Source organism: Rhinopithecus roxellana, chromosome 11 (assembly GCF_007565055.1).
Source record: "Rhinopithecus roxellana isolate Shanxi Qingling chromosome 11, ASM756505v1, whole genome shotgun sequence".
Classification (NCBI taxonomy): Eukaryota; Metazoa; Chordata; class Mammalia; order Primates; family Cercopithecidae; genus Rhinopithecus; species Rhinopithecus roxellana.
In genome coordinates, this window is record NC_044559.1 from 83,578,525 (window position 1) to 83,595,465 (window position 16,941).

At 43.9% G+C, this 16,941-nt stretch overlaps 1 protein-coding gene across 1 annotated transcript in view; it reads left to right on the forward strand.

The window, feature by feature from the left end:
- The window catches only part of ITIH2 (inter-alpha-trypsin inhibitor heavy chain 2), a 45,761-nt gene that overhangs the window by 26,577 nt on the left and 2,243 nt on the right, over window positions 1–16,941 (forward strand). Inside the window, exons 12-20 of the mRNA XM_010389375.1 lie at window positions 67–248; window positions 1,895–2,080; window positions 2,422–2,561; window positions 5,030–5,199; window positions 8,660–8,797; window positions 12,261–12,374; window positions 13,208–13,406; window positions 13,919–14,091; window positions 16,052–16,163. Of these exons, the coding sequence (XP_010387677.1) occupies window positions 67–248; window positions 1,895–2,080; window positions 2,422–2,561; window positions 5,030–5,199; window positions 8,660–8,797; window positions 12,261–12,374; window positions 13,208–13,406; window positions 13,919–14,091; window positions 16,052–16,163 (1,414 nt within the window). The remainder of the gene's footprint in view (window positions 1–66; window positions 249–1,894; window positions 2,081–2,421; window positions 2,562–5,029; window positions 5,200–8,659; window positions 8,798–12,260; window positions 12,375–13,207; window positions 13,407–13,918; window positions 14,092–16,051; window positions 16,164–16,941) is intronic.

Consider the following 16,941-nt stretch of genomic DNA (forward strand, 5'->3'; position numbering starts at 1 on the left):
GGATTTTCCAGAAACTTTATGACATGACTTGTTTATTCCTTTCCTTTCTGTCATCACCAACTTTAGGTGAACTAAAACTGTCAAAAATTCAGAAAAATGTGAAGGAGAACATCCAAGACAATATCTCCTTGTTCAGTTTGGGCATGGGATTTGATGTGGACTATGATTTTTTGAAGAGACTGTCCAATGAAAACCGTGGAATTGCACAAAGGATTTATGGAAACCAGGACACGTCTTCCCAGCTTAAGGTAACCTTTTTCTTCTGTTCTTTTTTTATTATTCACTGGAAATCATTTAACTACCCATATCTGATGCATGTATGATGCATAACTGAACTCAACTCAGTCATATTTGGTTGGAAGGATCAGGAAAGTGCTCAGTTCCTTTCTCACACGTTTCCCCCCACCCTCATATTTCTGCAGTAACAGTGAAGTATGAGGCAGGTGGGTGATGGGAACGGCTTTCCTACCCCGTGAACAAAAAGGTCTTCTGAGCATCATCAAAGCTCCTTGTAGCTCTCCCGCCCCACTAGCAATTGGTCTTCTTGTCATCACGGCCAACCATTTTCTCTTTAACATGCATTGGCATCTTGGTATCAATTTTTCACAATGTAAATTTTCTTAACTATTAAGATAGAGGCTGAGTGTGGTGGCTCATGCCTGTAATCCCAGCACTTTGGAGGCCAGGGTGGGAGGATCACTTGAGCCCAGAGGTTTAAGACCAGCCTGGGCAACATAGTGAGATCCATCTGTTCAAAAAATAAATTTTTTAAAATTAAAATACATACATTGAAAAAAACAAACTATTGGTTTGTTTTGACTAAATAGATGAGAAGATGATGTAGGAAAGGAACACGTCTTTCCCCGCCCTTTGTCAGTACCAGGCATCATATTTAAATTTGGGAACAAGTAAGAGATAAGATTCTGATTTGGGGAATATTAACCCAACTGACTTTTTAAAAAATTTAATTACTATTATTATTTTTTGAGACCGAGTCTTGCTTTGTCACCCAGGCTGGAGAGCAGTGGTGTGATCTCGGCTCGCTGCAACCTCCGCCTCCTGGGTTCAGGCGATGCTCGCACCTCAGTCTGCTGAATAGTCAAGATTACAGGCACACTCCACCACACCCAGCTAATTTTTGTATTTTTAGAAGAGATGGGGTTTACCATGTTGGCCAGACTGGTCTCGAACTCCTGACCTCAGGTGATCCCCCCGCCTTCGCCTCCCAAAGTGCTGGGATTACAGGTCGAGCCACCGTGCCCGACCTCTTGTTGACTTTTATCATAAGTTTGTCTGAGAGGTTTTCATGCTGACCGTAACAGAAAGGGGAAAAAATGCCAGGCTCTTAAATCAAAGGTAATGTTCTCAACAAGTCTTTGTCTTCTCTCTGTTTTCAATCTGATAATTATGAGCATTTCCCTTTGTCCCAGACATCCCATGTGAATAAATTAAGAGGTATCTGCTGATCCTTTGAAGAATCTCAGAGTAAAATGTTTTAGATCAGCTGGGCACGTAATCCCTGTAATCCCAGCACTCTGGGAGGCCAAAGCAGGCAGATTACAAGACCAGAAGTTCAAGACCAGCCTGGCCAAGATGGTGAAAATCTGTCTCTACTAAAAATACAAAATTTAGCCAGGCTTGGTGGCAAGTGCCCATAATCCCAGCTACTCGGGGGGCTGAGGCAGGAGAATCGCTTGAACCTGGGAGGCAGAGGTTGCAGTGAGATGAGATTGCACCACTGCACTCCAGCCTGGGCAACAGAGTGAGACATCATCTCAAAATAAATAAATAAAATAAAATATAAAATAAAATAAGATGCTTTAGATCTACAAAGCAGTATGAACATAATTTCTCTCTCTCTCTCTCTCTCTCTCTCTCTCTTTGTGAATTGTAGAAATTCTACAACCAGGTCTCCACTCCATTGCTCCAGAATGTTCAGTTCAACTATCCCCATACGTCAGTCACGGACGTCACTCAAAACAATTTCCATAACTACTTTGGAGGTTCAGAGATTGTGGTGGCAGGAAAATTTGACCCTGCTAAATTGGATCAAATAGAGAGCATTATCACGGCGACTTCGGTACTTCCACTTATCTGCCCATTCTATCTAGTAATCGGCCCCCTAGACACACTCCCTCTTGAATGTCAGCTCTGCCTGCCGGGAATCATGGGTGTAGGACAGAAGCAATCAGTGATGGAGAAGACAGGAGAATATCTCTGCCATCTTCCCAGCTATTCCACAAATCCCGACCCTTTCACCCAAGCCCAATCCCAAGCACAGAAATGCATTTCCTTCCTCAATAGGCTTTGTCTTCCATTTCTTTTTTATTCCCATTCATTCGCAGCAGGTACTAAACATGTGAATCGATTAACTATAATTCTGTTACCTGGTGTCTCTCAACTGAACTTTCCATCATCTAGGCTAACACACAGTTAGTCCTGGAGACCCTGGCCCAGATGGATGACTTGCAGGATTTTCTATCAAAAGACAAGCATGCAGATCCCGATTTCACCAGGAAACTGTGGGCCTATCTAACCATCAACCAACTGCTAGCTGAACGGTAAGAGGAGAAGAGTACCCACACCACGGGATCTGCAGAACTGAAATGTCCACCATGAATATATGCATTCATACACAAAAAGAGTTTGGAAGCAAGAAAGACAGCAAATTAGCACAGGCTTGAATTATTACCCTCCATTAGTTCTGAACACTTTAGAGAAAGCTGGGTTCACTCTTTTTCTTCCTTATTGAGGTATAACATACAGTAACGTGTGCAAAAGGCATTAATTTTTTTATTTTTTATTTTATTTATTTATTTCTTTATTTTTATTTATTTATATTTTTGAGACAGAGTCTCGCTCTGTCACCCAGGCTGGAGTGCAGTGGTACGATCTCGGCTAACTGCAAGCTCTGCCTCCCAGTTTCACGTCATTCTCCTGCCTCAGCCTCCCGAGTAGCTAGGATTACAGGCGTGCGCCACCACGCCCAGCAAATTTTTTTGTATTTTCAGTAGAGACAGAGTTTCACCATATTAGCCAGGATGGTCTCCATCTCCTGAACTCGTAATCTGCCCACCTCAGCCTCCCAAAGTGCTGGGATTACAGGCATGAGCCACTGTGCCCAGCCAAAATGCATTAATTTTAAGTGCACCATTCAATGGGTTTTTATATCTATCATCCATGTAATCACCACCCAGATCCAGAGGTAGGTTCCCTTGTTCCCCTCCCTCAACACCCACCCCCCTCCTCCAGTGGAATCTACTCTTTCAATGTCTGTGATCATCAGTTTTGCCTGATCCTAAATTTTGCATAATCAGGCAATCTGTATTCCTCTGCTCCTGGCTTCTTTCACTCAATATGATGTTGGTGAGATTCACCCATGTTGCTTCATGTATCAGGTGTGTATTTGCATTTACTGGCTCCTACAGCTGCCGCCAAGAGATCCTGACCTCATGATCCGCCCGCCTCGGCCTCCCAATGTGCTGGGATTACAGGCGTGAACCACCGTGCCCGGCCCTGCATTCTTGAAAATGGCTTCTTGTCCAAAAAGAAATTGATGATTACTAAGGATTATGATGTTCCCTAAGGAAGGGCTCCCCCACGCTCATCTGTGTCCCCTCTGGTTGCTTCATGTATCAGTCATGTATTTGCATTTACTCTTGAAAACAGCTTCTTGTCCAAAGAGAATTTAATGATCATGTGATTATGACATTCCCTAAGGAAACGCTCCCCTATACTCATCCATGTCCCCTCTGGCTTCTCAGCCGAGCTGCATCTCAACTCTCCAACATGAAAACTATGTCCCTAGAGCCATGGATGGTTCTTTGACTACCTGCATCAAAATTACACAGAGGTGTCTGATAAAAGTTCCCATTCCCAAGCCTCATTCCATCTATTAGATAGGATTCGCAGGAAGATGGAACAGGGTCTAAATGAGGCTGGGAAAATGAAATCCCGTTGTATGACTGAACTCATAGAGAAAATCCCTGATGTTGATAAGATTAGAAGAAACACACAAGACTGTAAACTATGACTGTGAAGTAAAAGAGAAATAACTCCCTGTCTGACAGAAGAACACTGGGTGTATTTACAGGCATGTAGCAAATTGTGGCAGACGTTAAATATTGATTTGAAAACCATTCTTATAAAAAGATCAGCAGTTGCTAAAGGTTGGGGGGTGGGAGAGAGGGAGTAGGTGGAGCACAGAGCATTTTTAGGGCAGTGAAGATACCCTATATGATACTCCAAAGGTGGACACCTGTCATTATGCATTTAACCCATAGAATGGACAACATGAAGGGTCAGCCACGTTAACTGTGGACTCCGCGTGATAATGATGTGTCAGCTTCTTCCATTGTAACGAATGCAGCACTCTGATGTGGGATGGATGCTGACAGTGGGGAAGGCCGTGTATATGGGGGACCGTGTGTGTATGCAGTGGGCACGTATAAAATCTTGATACTTTCTGCATAATTTTACTGCGAACCTAAAACTGCTCTAAAATATAAAGTTAAAAAAAAGAAAAAGAAAAAAGAAAAAAAAAAGCCTTGGGAGCCAGACGTGTGGCTCCCAAGGAGGGTGGATTGCTTGAGTCCAGGAGTTTGAGATCAGCCTGGGCAACATGGCAAAAGCCCATCTCTACAAAAAATACAAAAATTAGCTGGGTATGGTGGCATGCACCTGTAGTCCCAGCTACTCAGGAGGCTGAGGGAGGAGGATCGCTTGAGCCAGGGAGGTTGATGCTGCAGGGAACCGTGATTGTGCCACTGCATTCCAGCCTGGGCAACAGGGCGAGACCTTGTCTCAAAAATAATAGTAATAATAAATAAGTAAATAAATAATGCCTTGGGACTTAGCTAGATAAAATACTCAGCTTCTTGAAGCCAGTGAATTCTGTTTCCCGGTTATACTGCCCCGCCCCACCCCCAGGTTGGACCCCAGCAGCGGTGGGGTGCAGGGGCGGGGAGCTGACTTGGGCTCCCACTCCAATGCAGCCATGCTCCATAACACCTCTACTTCTTGAATGCAGAAGCCTGGCTCCTACAGCTGCCGCCAAGAGAAGAATTACAAGATCGATCCTGCAGATGTCTCTAGACCACCACATTGTGACCCCGCTGACCTCGCTGGTGATTGAGAACGAGGCTGGGGACGAGCGCATGCTGGCGGACGCCCCGCCCCAGGATCCCTCCTGCTGCTCAGGTCAGGGCTGTACCTGTGGGGACAAGTGGCCAGGCGGCTCTCTTGCCCCGGGGGGGAAGTCCTAGTGCCTCTGCTTTCTCCCACTCCAGCCCACCTCTTGCACCCAGCCCTGGGCCCTCCTGTGCCCAAGCTCTTCCTGCCAGCTGGGAGGAGGATGGATTATTGCTGTGGTAATTGACCCTTTTGCTCCCATGTTTCCCAAAGGAACTTTTGAAAACCCGCATACCCCTTCCTACATTTTTGACATCAATATTTGAAATTTTTTATCTTAGCCTGGGCAACATAGCGAGACCCCATCTCTAAAGAAAAAAAATTTTAACTAGCTGGGTGTGATGGTGGGCACCTGTAATATCACCTGTTTGGGAAGCTGAGGCAGGAGGATCTCTCGAGCCCAGGAGGACCACTGCACTCCAGCCTGGGTACCATCACATCTCACTGCAGCTTCCAACTCCTGGGCAACAAATATAATTTCTATATGCAACTAACATAATTACAGTATTTTATAAATATTGACCTTTTAAAATAAAACTGTTACATCACTGTTTTCTCTTCTGTTTTTTCCTTTTTTTTCTTTTCTTTTTTTTGTTTTGTTTTTTTTTTTTGGAGACAGAGTCTTGCTCTGTTGCCCCAGCTGGAGCACAATGGCACGATCTCGGCTCACTGCAACCTCAGCCTCCCAGGTTCAAGCAATTCTCTGACTTCAGCCTCCCAAGTAGCTGGGATTACAGGCATGTGCCACCACGCCCGGCTAATTTTTTGTATTTTTAGTAGAGACAGGTTTTCACCATGTTGGCCAGGCTGGTCTCGAACTCCTGACCTCAGGCGATCCACCTGCCTTGGCCTCCCAAAGTGCTGGGGTTATAGGCGTGAGCCACCATGCCCGACCACATCACTGTTTTCAATACATCTAATGAAACAGAATACCTAATTGGTTACTATCATTCATTTTTTGAAACTACATAAGCAAATCCTATATTACAATTATTAGAAACTGGCCAGACATGGTGGCTCATGCCTATAATCCCAGCACTTTGGGAGGCTGGCGTGGGTTAACTGCTTGAGCCTATGAATATGAGACCAGCCTGGTCAACATGGCAAAACCCCATCTTTAGAAAAAAATACTAAAATTATCCAGGCATGGTGGCACGTGCCCATAGTCCCAAATACTCAGGAGGCTGAGGTGGGAGGATTGCTTGAGCCTGGGAGGTGAAGATTGCAGTGAGCCAGTGATGCCACTGCACTCTAGCCTGAGTGACAGAATAAGACCTTGTCTCGGAAAAAAAAAATTATTGGAAGTTTTACATTATTCTTTTTTCTAGTTGAACTTGTATTTCCACTCCACTTGCCCAGCAGAACTATATCCTATTGTAATATATTTTTGCGCTTCTTTTAGTAATCACCTCACTTATCTATAAGAAAAAAAGTTATAAATTTTAATTTTAATTAAAAATTTAATTTAAAAATCATAACCATAAGATTCTGAGTATTCGAAATTCTCTTCTGAACTGGGTCTGATTAATATTACTACTAGTAGCCAAGTGAGCAAAATAATAGAAATAAATTATAAATTTGATTACACATAAGTAAAATTGGAGTGGAAATCATCTATAATCTCTTACTGGGAAAAATGTGACTGGGTGTTTTTCGTGTATTCATGGATAAGTATTATTTATGAATGGATTGAAAGAGACAGGATTCAGCATCAATTCTACTTCTAAGAAAACTTGTATGGGCAGAAGTCCCGATAATATTGGTTGGTACAGATGAGTAGACAGAAATGGCAAGTGTCTGGTTATATTCAGTTACTCGCTTATCTGAACTCTTTGAAATTTATATGCCAAAACATGCATATGGACCTAGTGTCCAAAAAATCTTGTATAATTTATCAGCTGACAACGTGAGCCCTTCCTCAATTTTGTTGAAAGCAAAGAATTGGAAGCCCTGTGGCTTGGACAAGCATTCGCTCCCCATCATTGGAATCACGTTTTTCGCCCTACATCAATATTCCAATGGATGTTTTGGTTCCTGGAGGACTTTTTCGGGAGGGGAGTGGAGAAGAGCAGGCCTTCTGCTTGTAAACTGGGAGAAAAGGGTTTCTTTAGGAACGAGTCTATGTCTAGACTGAGACTCTAGAAATTGCCTTTCAAACAGTCCATGATCTCTGAGTCCTGCAGAAAGTCTCCAGGTACCCCTGAGGGTGCCCGCACCCAGGGCTAGGAGACCTCAGGTTTATACATCTCTTTCTCTTCTCTTTCTTGGGGACTGGTCCTACTGAAACATATATACATATATGATACACACACACAAGTACATATAAAATATATATTATAGATAATATATAATTATTAATATCTTATATGTAATATATAATATATAATTATATATTATATATAATTATATATTATATATAAATAATATATTAAATATATAAAATAATAAATAATATAATATATAAAATATGTATTATAGCTATAGATATATATAATTATATTACATATAATTATACTACCTATAATATATGATATATAATATATTAGATTCAGGGGCTAAATGCACAAGTTACTTGGATATATTGCATGTTACTGAGGCTTGGGGTACAAATGATCATGTCACCCAGGTAGCGACCATGGTACTCAGTAATTTTTCAACCCTCCCCCCCAACCTCCCCCTTTCCCTCCCTCTCCCCCCTAGAAGTTCGCAGTGTCTATTATTTCCATCTTTACTCCGTGTAGTACACAGTATTGACTTTTCAATGTAGTTCCCAAGGTAAGTGAGAACATGCGGTATTTGGATTTCTGTGAAATATATACTTAAGAATGCTTTGCACACAATGGAAGGATTTTGTGCATTTTTAATTTCGTTCAAGCATGACACCAAGTTTACTGCACTGGTCTATCGTTCAGGGAACTCTGACTTGTAATGTCCCCATGACAACAGCCTGTAGACTCACAGCTAAATAGATCTAGGGACAAATGAACCCTAGATTAGTTTCTAGGCATGACTTTCTCACAGACGGCTAGCCTGGCTATCGGAAAGCAAAAAGTGCTTTTTGTTGTCATGCGAAATCTCTCTCACCTCTCTGGGAAACTAACCTGCTCGGCTTGTTTGTGAGTGAATAGAGATGGAGCCAGGAAGGTGCCACGGTAACCTGGGCCTTCTCCCAGACTTAGATCCCCAGCCTGCCCTGGAGTCACCGGGCCCTTCCCCAGCCCTATAAAGTGGTTCCTCCCACTGCCACCCTTGCTCAGGCTCCAGACTCCAGAGAGAACCGTATCACTGGCCCCCTCCCTCAGCAACATGCCAGAGGGAGCCCAACAAGAGAGAACTCTGGAATAAAAATAGAGGAGAAAAACCTAAGCTTACAACATCTGGGGGTGCATAAAACAGATTCCTGACATGGTGAGCAATTTCCGTGGAAACGTAAACCTAGAAACTAACAGATGCAGGTTTTTCTACTCAGGGGCCCTGTATTACGGCAGCAAAGTGGCTCCAGATTCCATCCCGTCTTGGGTCCATCCTTCACCAACGCCCGTGATCTCCATGCTGGCACAAGGAGCTCAGGTGCTGGAGTCCACGCCACCCCCACATGTGATGAGAGGTAAAGCTTCTACACTACTTGCATGTCCCAGAACTCAGGCGACCATAATCCCGGGAAGCATTGTGTGAATGAGGCCGGGTGCAGTGGCTCATGCCTGTAATCCCAGCACTTTGGGAGGCCAAGGCAGGCAGATCACCTGTTTTTCTATAGAAATACACCTTATTTTGTTTTTAATCATGTATTTACGGAATCCTAGTTTTGTTCAGTCTTTAAAAAAATCTTTCTGCAAACAGTTTCAGCGGGAGGTTTGGGTAGTAGCTGTGGTCATCTAAAAGCCAGGAAAATGTATTTCTTTGTGAGTTTTGGTGGCTGTGGCTTCCTTGTGTAATCGCAGATTTCTTTACCTTTCCATTGACAACCTCTTTGGCATCTTCTCCCAGAGCATGTGAGAGGGGGAGCTGCCCCGTGGAAATGGGAGAGACAGTGTCATCTCTCCTGTTCCCAGCTCCTTGCATTGCAGCCTTCACCCACAGAGATCACAGCTGCTGGCAATTAGCTAGTTCACCTAGAAAACCTGTGTGCAGCTTGTCCTTCCTTACTTTTCTTTTTATTAGAAAAAAAGTAAATTTCAACACTCAGAGACAGAGCACATCCCTCTCCCTGAAGGAAGGTGCAAAGTCCCAGCTTGAGAGTTTGAAATTTAGAAGGGTGGTTCCTGCTGGTCCTAGAACCGTGCAGCTTTCTTGACTGCCTGGAATATAGACCTTTCCATCAAGAAAGCCTCAAAGCTGGTTCTCAAGGTTGTATGCCTAGCACATACCAAATATCATGTTGTAGCAGAGAAAACTTAGCAAGGACTTTGAATGGACATTTACTGTTATTTCAGGCAAGGCACATGGCTCACACCTGTAATCTCAGTACTTTTGGAGGCTCAGGTGGGAGAGGATTGCTTGAGGCCAGGAGTTTGAGAAACCAGAAAAAAAAAACCCTTTTCAAAAAATTAGCCAGGCATAGTGGTGCACCTGTAGTCACAGCTACTCAAGAGGTTGAGGTGGAAGGATTGCCTGAGCCCAGAAGTTCAACGTTGCAGTGAGCTATTATTTCACCACTACATTCCAGCCTGGGTGACAGAGGGAGGGAGACCCTGTCTCAAAAAATAAAATAGAGACCTGGCATGGTGGCTCATGCCTGTAATCCCAGCACTTTGGGAGGCTGAGGAGAGCAGATCACTTGAGGTCAGGAGTTCAAATCCAGCCTGGCCAACCCTGTCTGTACTAAAAATACAAGAATTAGCTGGGTGTGGTGGCAGGTGCCTGTAATCCCAGCTACTCGGGAGGCTGAGGCAGGAGAATTGCTTGCACCTGGGAGGTGGAGGGTGTAGTGAGCTGAGATTGTGCCACTGCACTCCAGCCTGGGTGACAGAGCAAGACTCTGTCTCAAAATAAAATATGGTAAGATAAAATAGGATGATAAATAGTAACTTCATCTCACCCTAGGGCTTATCTCTAAAATGATTTCTAGGCCACAAGTAACTTGCTCCCTCACCCTCCATTGCTGGTAGTGCTTTGTACAACACTTCCCTCTCCTACCCCAGCTCTGTGGGGGTGGGAGGCCCAGGAGGGACCATGCAGAAGTCTCAGTTAACAGTAGCAAACGTCCGCTGCCACGCATGAGTGGGGAATCTGTGCGGAAGTTGACTACGCTGGAAGAGCCATTGCTTTTACTGTGCCTTTCCAACCAGCACTTTCTGAGAGCCAGACACTACCGTGATGCCCAGGGAGTGAGCTGCTTAAACTGTGGCTTTGCAAAATAAAGCTTTTGGAGAAAATTGTTGAGACCAAGTTAATTTACCTTTAAATATTCTTCCCAGTTAAGGCTGTAGTGCTTCTTCCAAGTTTCTCATCTCTGTCGTAGGATGCAGTACAAAGGATGAGGACTTCAAAGTCAGACAGTCCTGGAGTTACATCTGCCCCATGACCTTGGTCATACACTGAAACCCCTCTAGGGCTCAAGCAGCCACCGCTAAAACGGGGATGATAACACCCTCCCTGCAGGGTGGATACAAGTTTCTCTTTCCTAGTACAAGCTCAGTTATCACTGACCAGTGTGCTGCCCATAAACCTCAGGTGCTGGGAATCTATAACATTAGTCACGGAGGTCCTTGATCTACTTTCAGCCTGGTCAAAATTTCAGGCTGGACTGACCCATTTAACTGTGATGCTTCATTTCTGTTGTCTTGAATTCTGTCAACTCAGGGGCAGCACTGATTCACTATTGCTTATCAGAAGGTCTGATTGGTGGGATTTGAGTTAATTAAATGGCGAAACCAATCGTTGTCTTTAATAAAAGCAATTTTCTTCAAACAGAATATTTCAAACTACCATATTTGTGTAGAGGAAGAAAGAGGATATCATAATATAATGATTGTGTAAGGGTTTCTTTTAGTTTTTATTTTTGAGATGGAGTTTCGCTCTTGTTGCCCAAGCTAGAGTGCAATGGCTCAATCTCGGCTCACTGCAACCTCCGCCTCCTGGGTTCAAGCAATTCTCCTGCCTCAGCTGCTGAGTAGCTGGGATTACAGTCACCCGCCACTACACCTGGCCAATTTTTTTTTTTTAATAGAGATGGGGGGGGGGGGGGGTTTCCTCCATGTTGGTCAGGTTGGTCTCGAACTCCCGACCTCAGGTGATCCGTTCACCTTGGCATCTCAAAGTGCTGGGATTACAGGAGTGAGCCACCAGGCCTGGTCAAGAGTATTTTTAAAAGAGCCTTTGCTGTGTGTGTTTTTTATTTTATTTTATTATTTATTTATTTATTTTTGAGATGGAGTCTTGCACTGTCACCCAGCTTGGAGTGCAGTGGCACCATCTTGGCTCACTGCAACCTCTGCCTCCCAGGTTCAAGCAATTCTCCTGCCTCAGCCTCCCGAGTAGCTGGGATTGCAGGTGCCCACCACCATACCTGGCTAATTTTTTGTATTTTTAGTAGAGACGGGGTTTCACTATGCTGGCCAGGCTGGTCTTGAATGCCTGACCTCGTGATCCACCCACCTCGGCCTCCCAAAGTGCTGGGATTACAGGTGTGAGCCACCGCACCTGGCCTGTTCTGTGTTTTTACAATGCCCTGTAGTGTCCGGCTCCAACAAAAATCAACTAACCACGTATTTGTGGACTGCAGAGCATGAACCTGGAGGTGTGAACTGAATATTTCTGGCCTGAGTGACAGGTTTAGCCACTGCATGAGCTTCCCGTAACTCCTCTGCAAGCTTTTATTCATACTGCCACCAACAACTTTCCTAAAATGAGGGTCAAGTCACTTCACATTTCTGATGAAGTGCTGCATGACAGAGGGACAATGGAGTATGAACCACTGGGTCCCCGAGGCCTGGAGGAGTACCGAGCATAAAGGAGAAGCACAATAAATATTTGTTCTGATTAAATTAAAGATGTTCAAGAATGATATAGTGTTCAAAATCATCTTCCTTTTAATGATTTTATTTACATTTTCTTTGCATATTTTCCAGTTGAAAATGACCCACATTTCATCATTTATCTACCCAAAAGCCAAAAGAACATTTGTTTCAATATTGACTCGGAACCTGGAAAAATCCTCAACCTGGTTTCTGACCCAGAATCAGGTAAAATAAAAATAAATCATATTTGCTTTAGACAATTAGGTCACTATCATGCTTTCCTGTCACTGCCTTGGATTTCTTTCTTTCTCACCTTCATAGAAGTGCTATATATTTCAGTGATATTAGTGAGAAATTAAATTATAAATATATTCTTAACTATTTTGAACCATCATAGCTCAAAATATATACCCTCTCTCTGAGTATGAACTAGCAGATCTTGTTGTGATATAATTAATTTAAATATGAGCCAGGCGTGGTGGCTCACACCTGCAATCTCAGCACTTTGGGAGGCTGAGGCGGGCGGTTCACCTGAGATCAGGAGTTCAAGACCAGCCTGGCCAACATGACAAAACTCCCCAACTACTAAAAATACAAAAAAAAAATTAGCCGGGCATGGTGGCACACACCTGTAATCCCAGCTACTCAGGAGGCTGAGGCAGGAGAATTGCTTGAACCCGGGAGGTGGAGGTTGCAGTGAGCCAAGATTGTGCCACTGCACTCCAGCCTTAGCGACAGAGCGAGACTCCGTCACACACATGCAAAAATTCATTTAAACACTATATGATAGTAAATTATTTAAATTACATTTTATACACTGACAATTAAATTTTATAACTGATATAAAATTATTAAATTAAATTTTATTAAATTTTGTAACTGTTATATTAAAATATATGTTATACAATGAGAAGCACAAAGAAGAAAATGTTATGTAAATCCTGAAGCAAAATTACAACTTTCCTATATTGCCAAGTTTTATAAATTTGAACTATAGTACCCACACACGCAAAATAAAGGGCACACAAGAGAAAAACTCATTTTGTTCTTTCCTGTAGGAATTGTAATCAATGGTCAGCTTGTTGGTGCCAAGAAGCCCAACAATGGAAAACTAAGCACCTATTTTGGAAAACTGGGATTTTATTTCCAAAGTGAAGACGTAAAAATAGAAATCAGCACTGAGACCATCACCCTGAGTGGTGGTTCTAGCACATTTGCCTTGTCCTGGTCCGACACGGCTCAAGTCATGAATCAGAGGCAAGTACGATTCCATCTGAACTCAGGCCTGTCCGTGACACATGACTGTATAACTAAATCCAGGCATCAGTGACATCAACATTAAAAAAATAAAATCATCGTTTTAAATATAAGGAAGTTGAGGTTCAGAACAATTGTTCTCACTTCCTCCTCTGTTCCTGGCAGTGGGCACTGTGTTTTTGGTCACCATTGGGTCCCAGGACCTAGTCTAGTGCCTGGCGTCAGTAAGCACTCACTGTGTATGTGCTGGTCAGCGAACGAACCCACCAGCTGAAATCTATACCCCACTCTATCGCAGAGTGCGCTCCAAATGCCATGATTGTGTCCTCTGCATAGAAGCTTCCCAATGAGTATCCGTTAATCGATCGTTTATCTATAAACTGTTGCAAGCGCTTAGATAACTAGCGGAATTGTCTGGGAGGAGTGAAGAGTTCATATTAGGGGTGAGAAGAATGACTTTCTAAAAAGGTCTGTTCTGGAATGGTTTAATGCCACTTGGACTTTCACACCAGGGTGCAGATCTCAGTGAAGAAAGAAAAAGTGGTAACTATCACCTTGGACAAAGAAATGTCCTTTTCTGTTTTACTTCATCGTGTTTGGAAGAAGCATCCCATCAATGTTGACTTCCTGGGAATCTACATCCCCCCTACAAACAAGTTTTCACCTCATGCCCACGGACTAATAGGTAAAGTGTCTACTGACCATCTGACGAGGGTGGGGCCACTCTAATTCTTTAGCAGCTTTGGCTGACAGTGGTTACAAGTTGAGGACATGGCAGGTGTGGACTCCAGAGCACAGAGGACCAACATAGCAGCGTGGGGTCACTCGGGAATGTGACAGCCAGGACCTTTTGCCGTTCTAGACAAGGCTGTCCAGGGCCAGGATTTCAGCATCACAAACTGGGCAAGTTAAGAGAAGGGACAGATACATTACAAGTTTTATGTTAAAGATTTTTTTCTAACTGAAGCAAGGTGAACCCATTTAGGAGGTCTGTGATAACAAGCAGAACACCCTGGACAACTGTCCCTAGTATTTTAAGAAAGGCTCAAATACAAAGCCTGTGACATCACAAGCAAATCTTGTTCCTGTGATCTGAGCTATGCTCTCAGGTGCTCACCTCACTTTCCTGCCATCAGGGTGCTCAATTTACTTACAATCCACTAGACCAACCTCATGTATAAAATGACCATGAGCTCCAGGCACGGTGGCTCATGTAATCCCAGCACTTTAGGAGGCCTGGGCAGGTGGATTGTTTGAGGAAGACCAGCCTGGGCACCCCATCGCTACCAAAAAAGTAGGAAATAAAAATAATTAGCAGGATGTGGTGGATCCTGCCTGGAGTCCCAGCTACTCAGGAAGCTGGGGTGGGATTCCCCGAGTCCAGGAATTAGAGGCTGCAGCGAGCTGTGACTGTGCCACTGTGCTCCAGCCTGGGTGATAAAAGGAGACTCCATCTCTTAAATTTATTTTTTTATTTATGTATTTATTTATGAGATGGAGTTTCGCTCTTGTTGCCCAGGCTGAAGTGCAATGGCACAATCTCAGCTCATCGCAACCTCTGCCTCCACGGTTCACGTGATTCTCTTCCCTCAGCCTCCTGAGTAGCTGGGATTACAGGCATGCACCACCATGCCTTGCTAATTTTGTATTTTTAGTAGAGATGGGTTTTCTCCATGTTGGTCAGGCTGGTCTGGAACTCCCAACCTCAGGTGATCTGCCCGGCTTGGCCTCCAGAGTGCTAGGATTACAGGTGTGAGCCACCACACCCGGCCCCATCTCTTCAATTAAAAAAAAAAAAAGGGCTGGGAGTGGTGGTTCATGTCTGTAATCCCAGCACTTTGGGAGGCCGAGGCAGGCAGATCATGAGGTCAGGAGATCAAGACCATCCTGGCTAACTCGGTGAAACCCCGTCTCTACTAAAAATACAAAAAAAAAAATTAGCCGGGTGTGGTGGTGGGCACCTGTAGTCCCAGCTACTCGGGAGGCTGAGGCAGGAGAATGGCATAAACCCGGGAGGCGGAGCTTGCAGTGAGCTGAGATCATGCCACTGCACTCCAGCCTGGGTGACAGAGGGAGATCCTTCCTCAAATTAAAAAAAATAAAAATGAGGCCGGGCGCGGTGGCTCAAGCCTGTAATCCCAGCACTTTGGGAGGCCGAGACGGGCGGATCACGAGGTCAGGAGATCGAGACCATCCTGGCTAACACGGTGAAACCCCGTCTCTACTAAAAAATACAAAAAACTAGCCGGGCGTGGTGGCGGGCGCCTGTAGTCTCAGCTACTTGGGAGGCTGAGGCAGGAGAATGGCGTAAACCTGGGAGGCGGAGCTTGCAGTGAGCTGAGATCTGGCCACTGCACTCCAGCCTGGGCGACAGAGCGAGACTCCGTCTCAAAAAAAATAAATAAATAAAATAAAATAAAATAAATAAATAAATAAATAAAAAATGAAAAAAGATCGCGAGCAGCACAAACGTGCTCCCAGGAAGGACCCTCCCTCCCATCACCACTCCTTTTTCCTCTCAGCTTGTCTTTCCACCCTAGAAATCCCAGAGGGAGGACCAAAATGTAGCATGGAGCCAATAACAAGCCTGTCTTTTTATTTGACTATGATTACATGTAAATCAGTGTCTGATTCTGTTTTGCCAGGCCAGTTCATGCAGGAACCAAAGATACACATCTTCAATGAGAGACCAGGAAAGGACCCTGAGAAACCAGAGGCCAGCATGGAAGTGAAGGGGCAGAAGCTCATTGTCACCAGGTAGGCCTCGGGTGTAAGGACAGTGACAGAAAGGGCTCGTGTTAGAATTAGACCCCACACAGCAAAATAGAGGAGCAAGAAGAAGTGTTGTAAGCACTACCTACATCACACTAAGCAATTCATCAGGAATAGACACACACAGCATTCGCATAAGGGCACTTCTGATATCCCACCTTAAATGCAAATAATGACTGGGTATCTAGGGTCATGCGATGCCAAGATTAACTAACCTGTTGTTCTCATCTTCACACTTTAGAAGCCCTCATGAGAGCTTCACAAGTTGGATAACTGGACACGTGGATCAAAGGAGAGAATCATAAAAACACCTATTACCATAGTGCTGCAGAACGACTATAGATTTTTACATCAGGCTAGAGCTTTCCTTTTACACATGGATCTCTGACTGCTTTTTTCTGTAGCTTTTCTTATACAAACCACCCCCATATGCTTCATCTAAAGTGAGAACTTAGAAGCTTGTAACGCATTCTGAGTGTAAAAATCTTACAAATCTTGATATTTTTTCCCAGTCCTTTACAGTTGTCTCACCCATGCCAAATTTGGTACCGTTTTAAAGCCGTTTACCCCTTTTTAGAGTTTCTACAAAGCAGTCAACTTCGCTTCGTTAGAAAGGATTCTTCATGCAAACAAATGTCATTGGCTTTGACATAAACCATAACAATGATAACCATAATATTGTATTTGGAAGTATTGCCACGGAAGTAGATTTGTGAACTGAAACAATGGATTCTTGGTGAATACACCATTCAATTAGTATCAG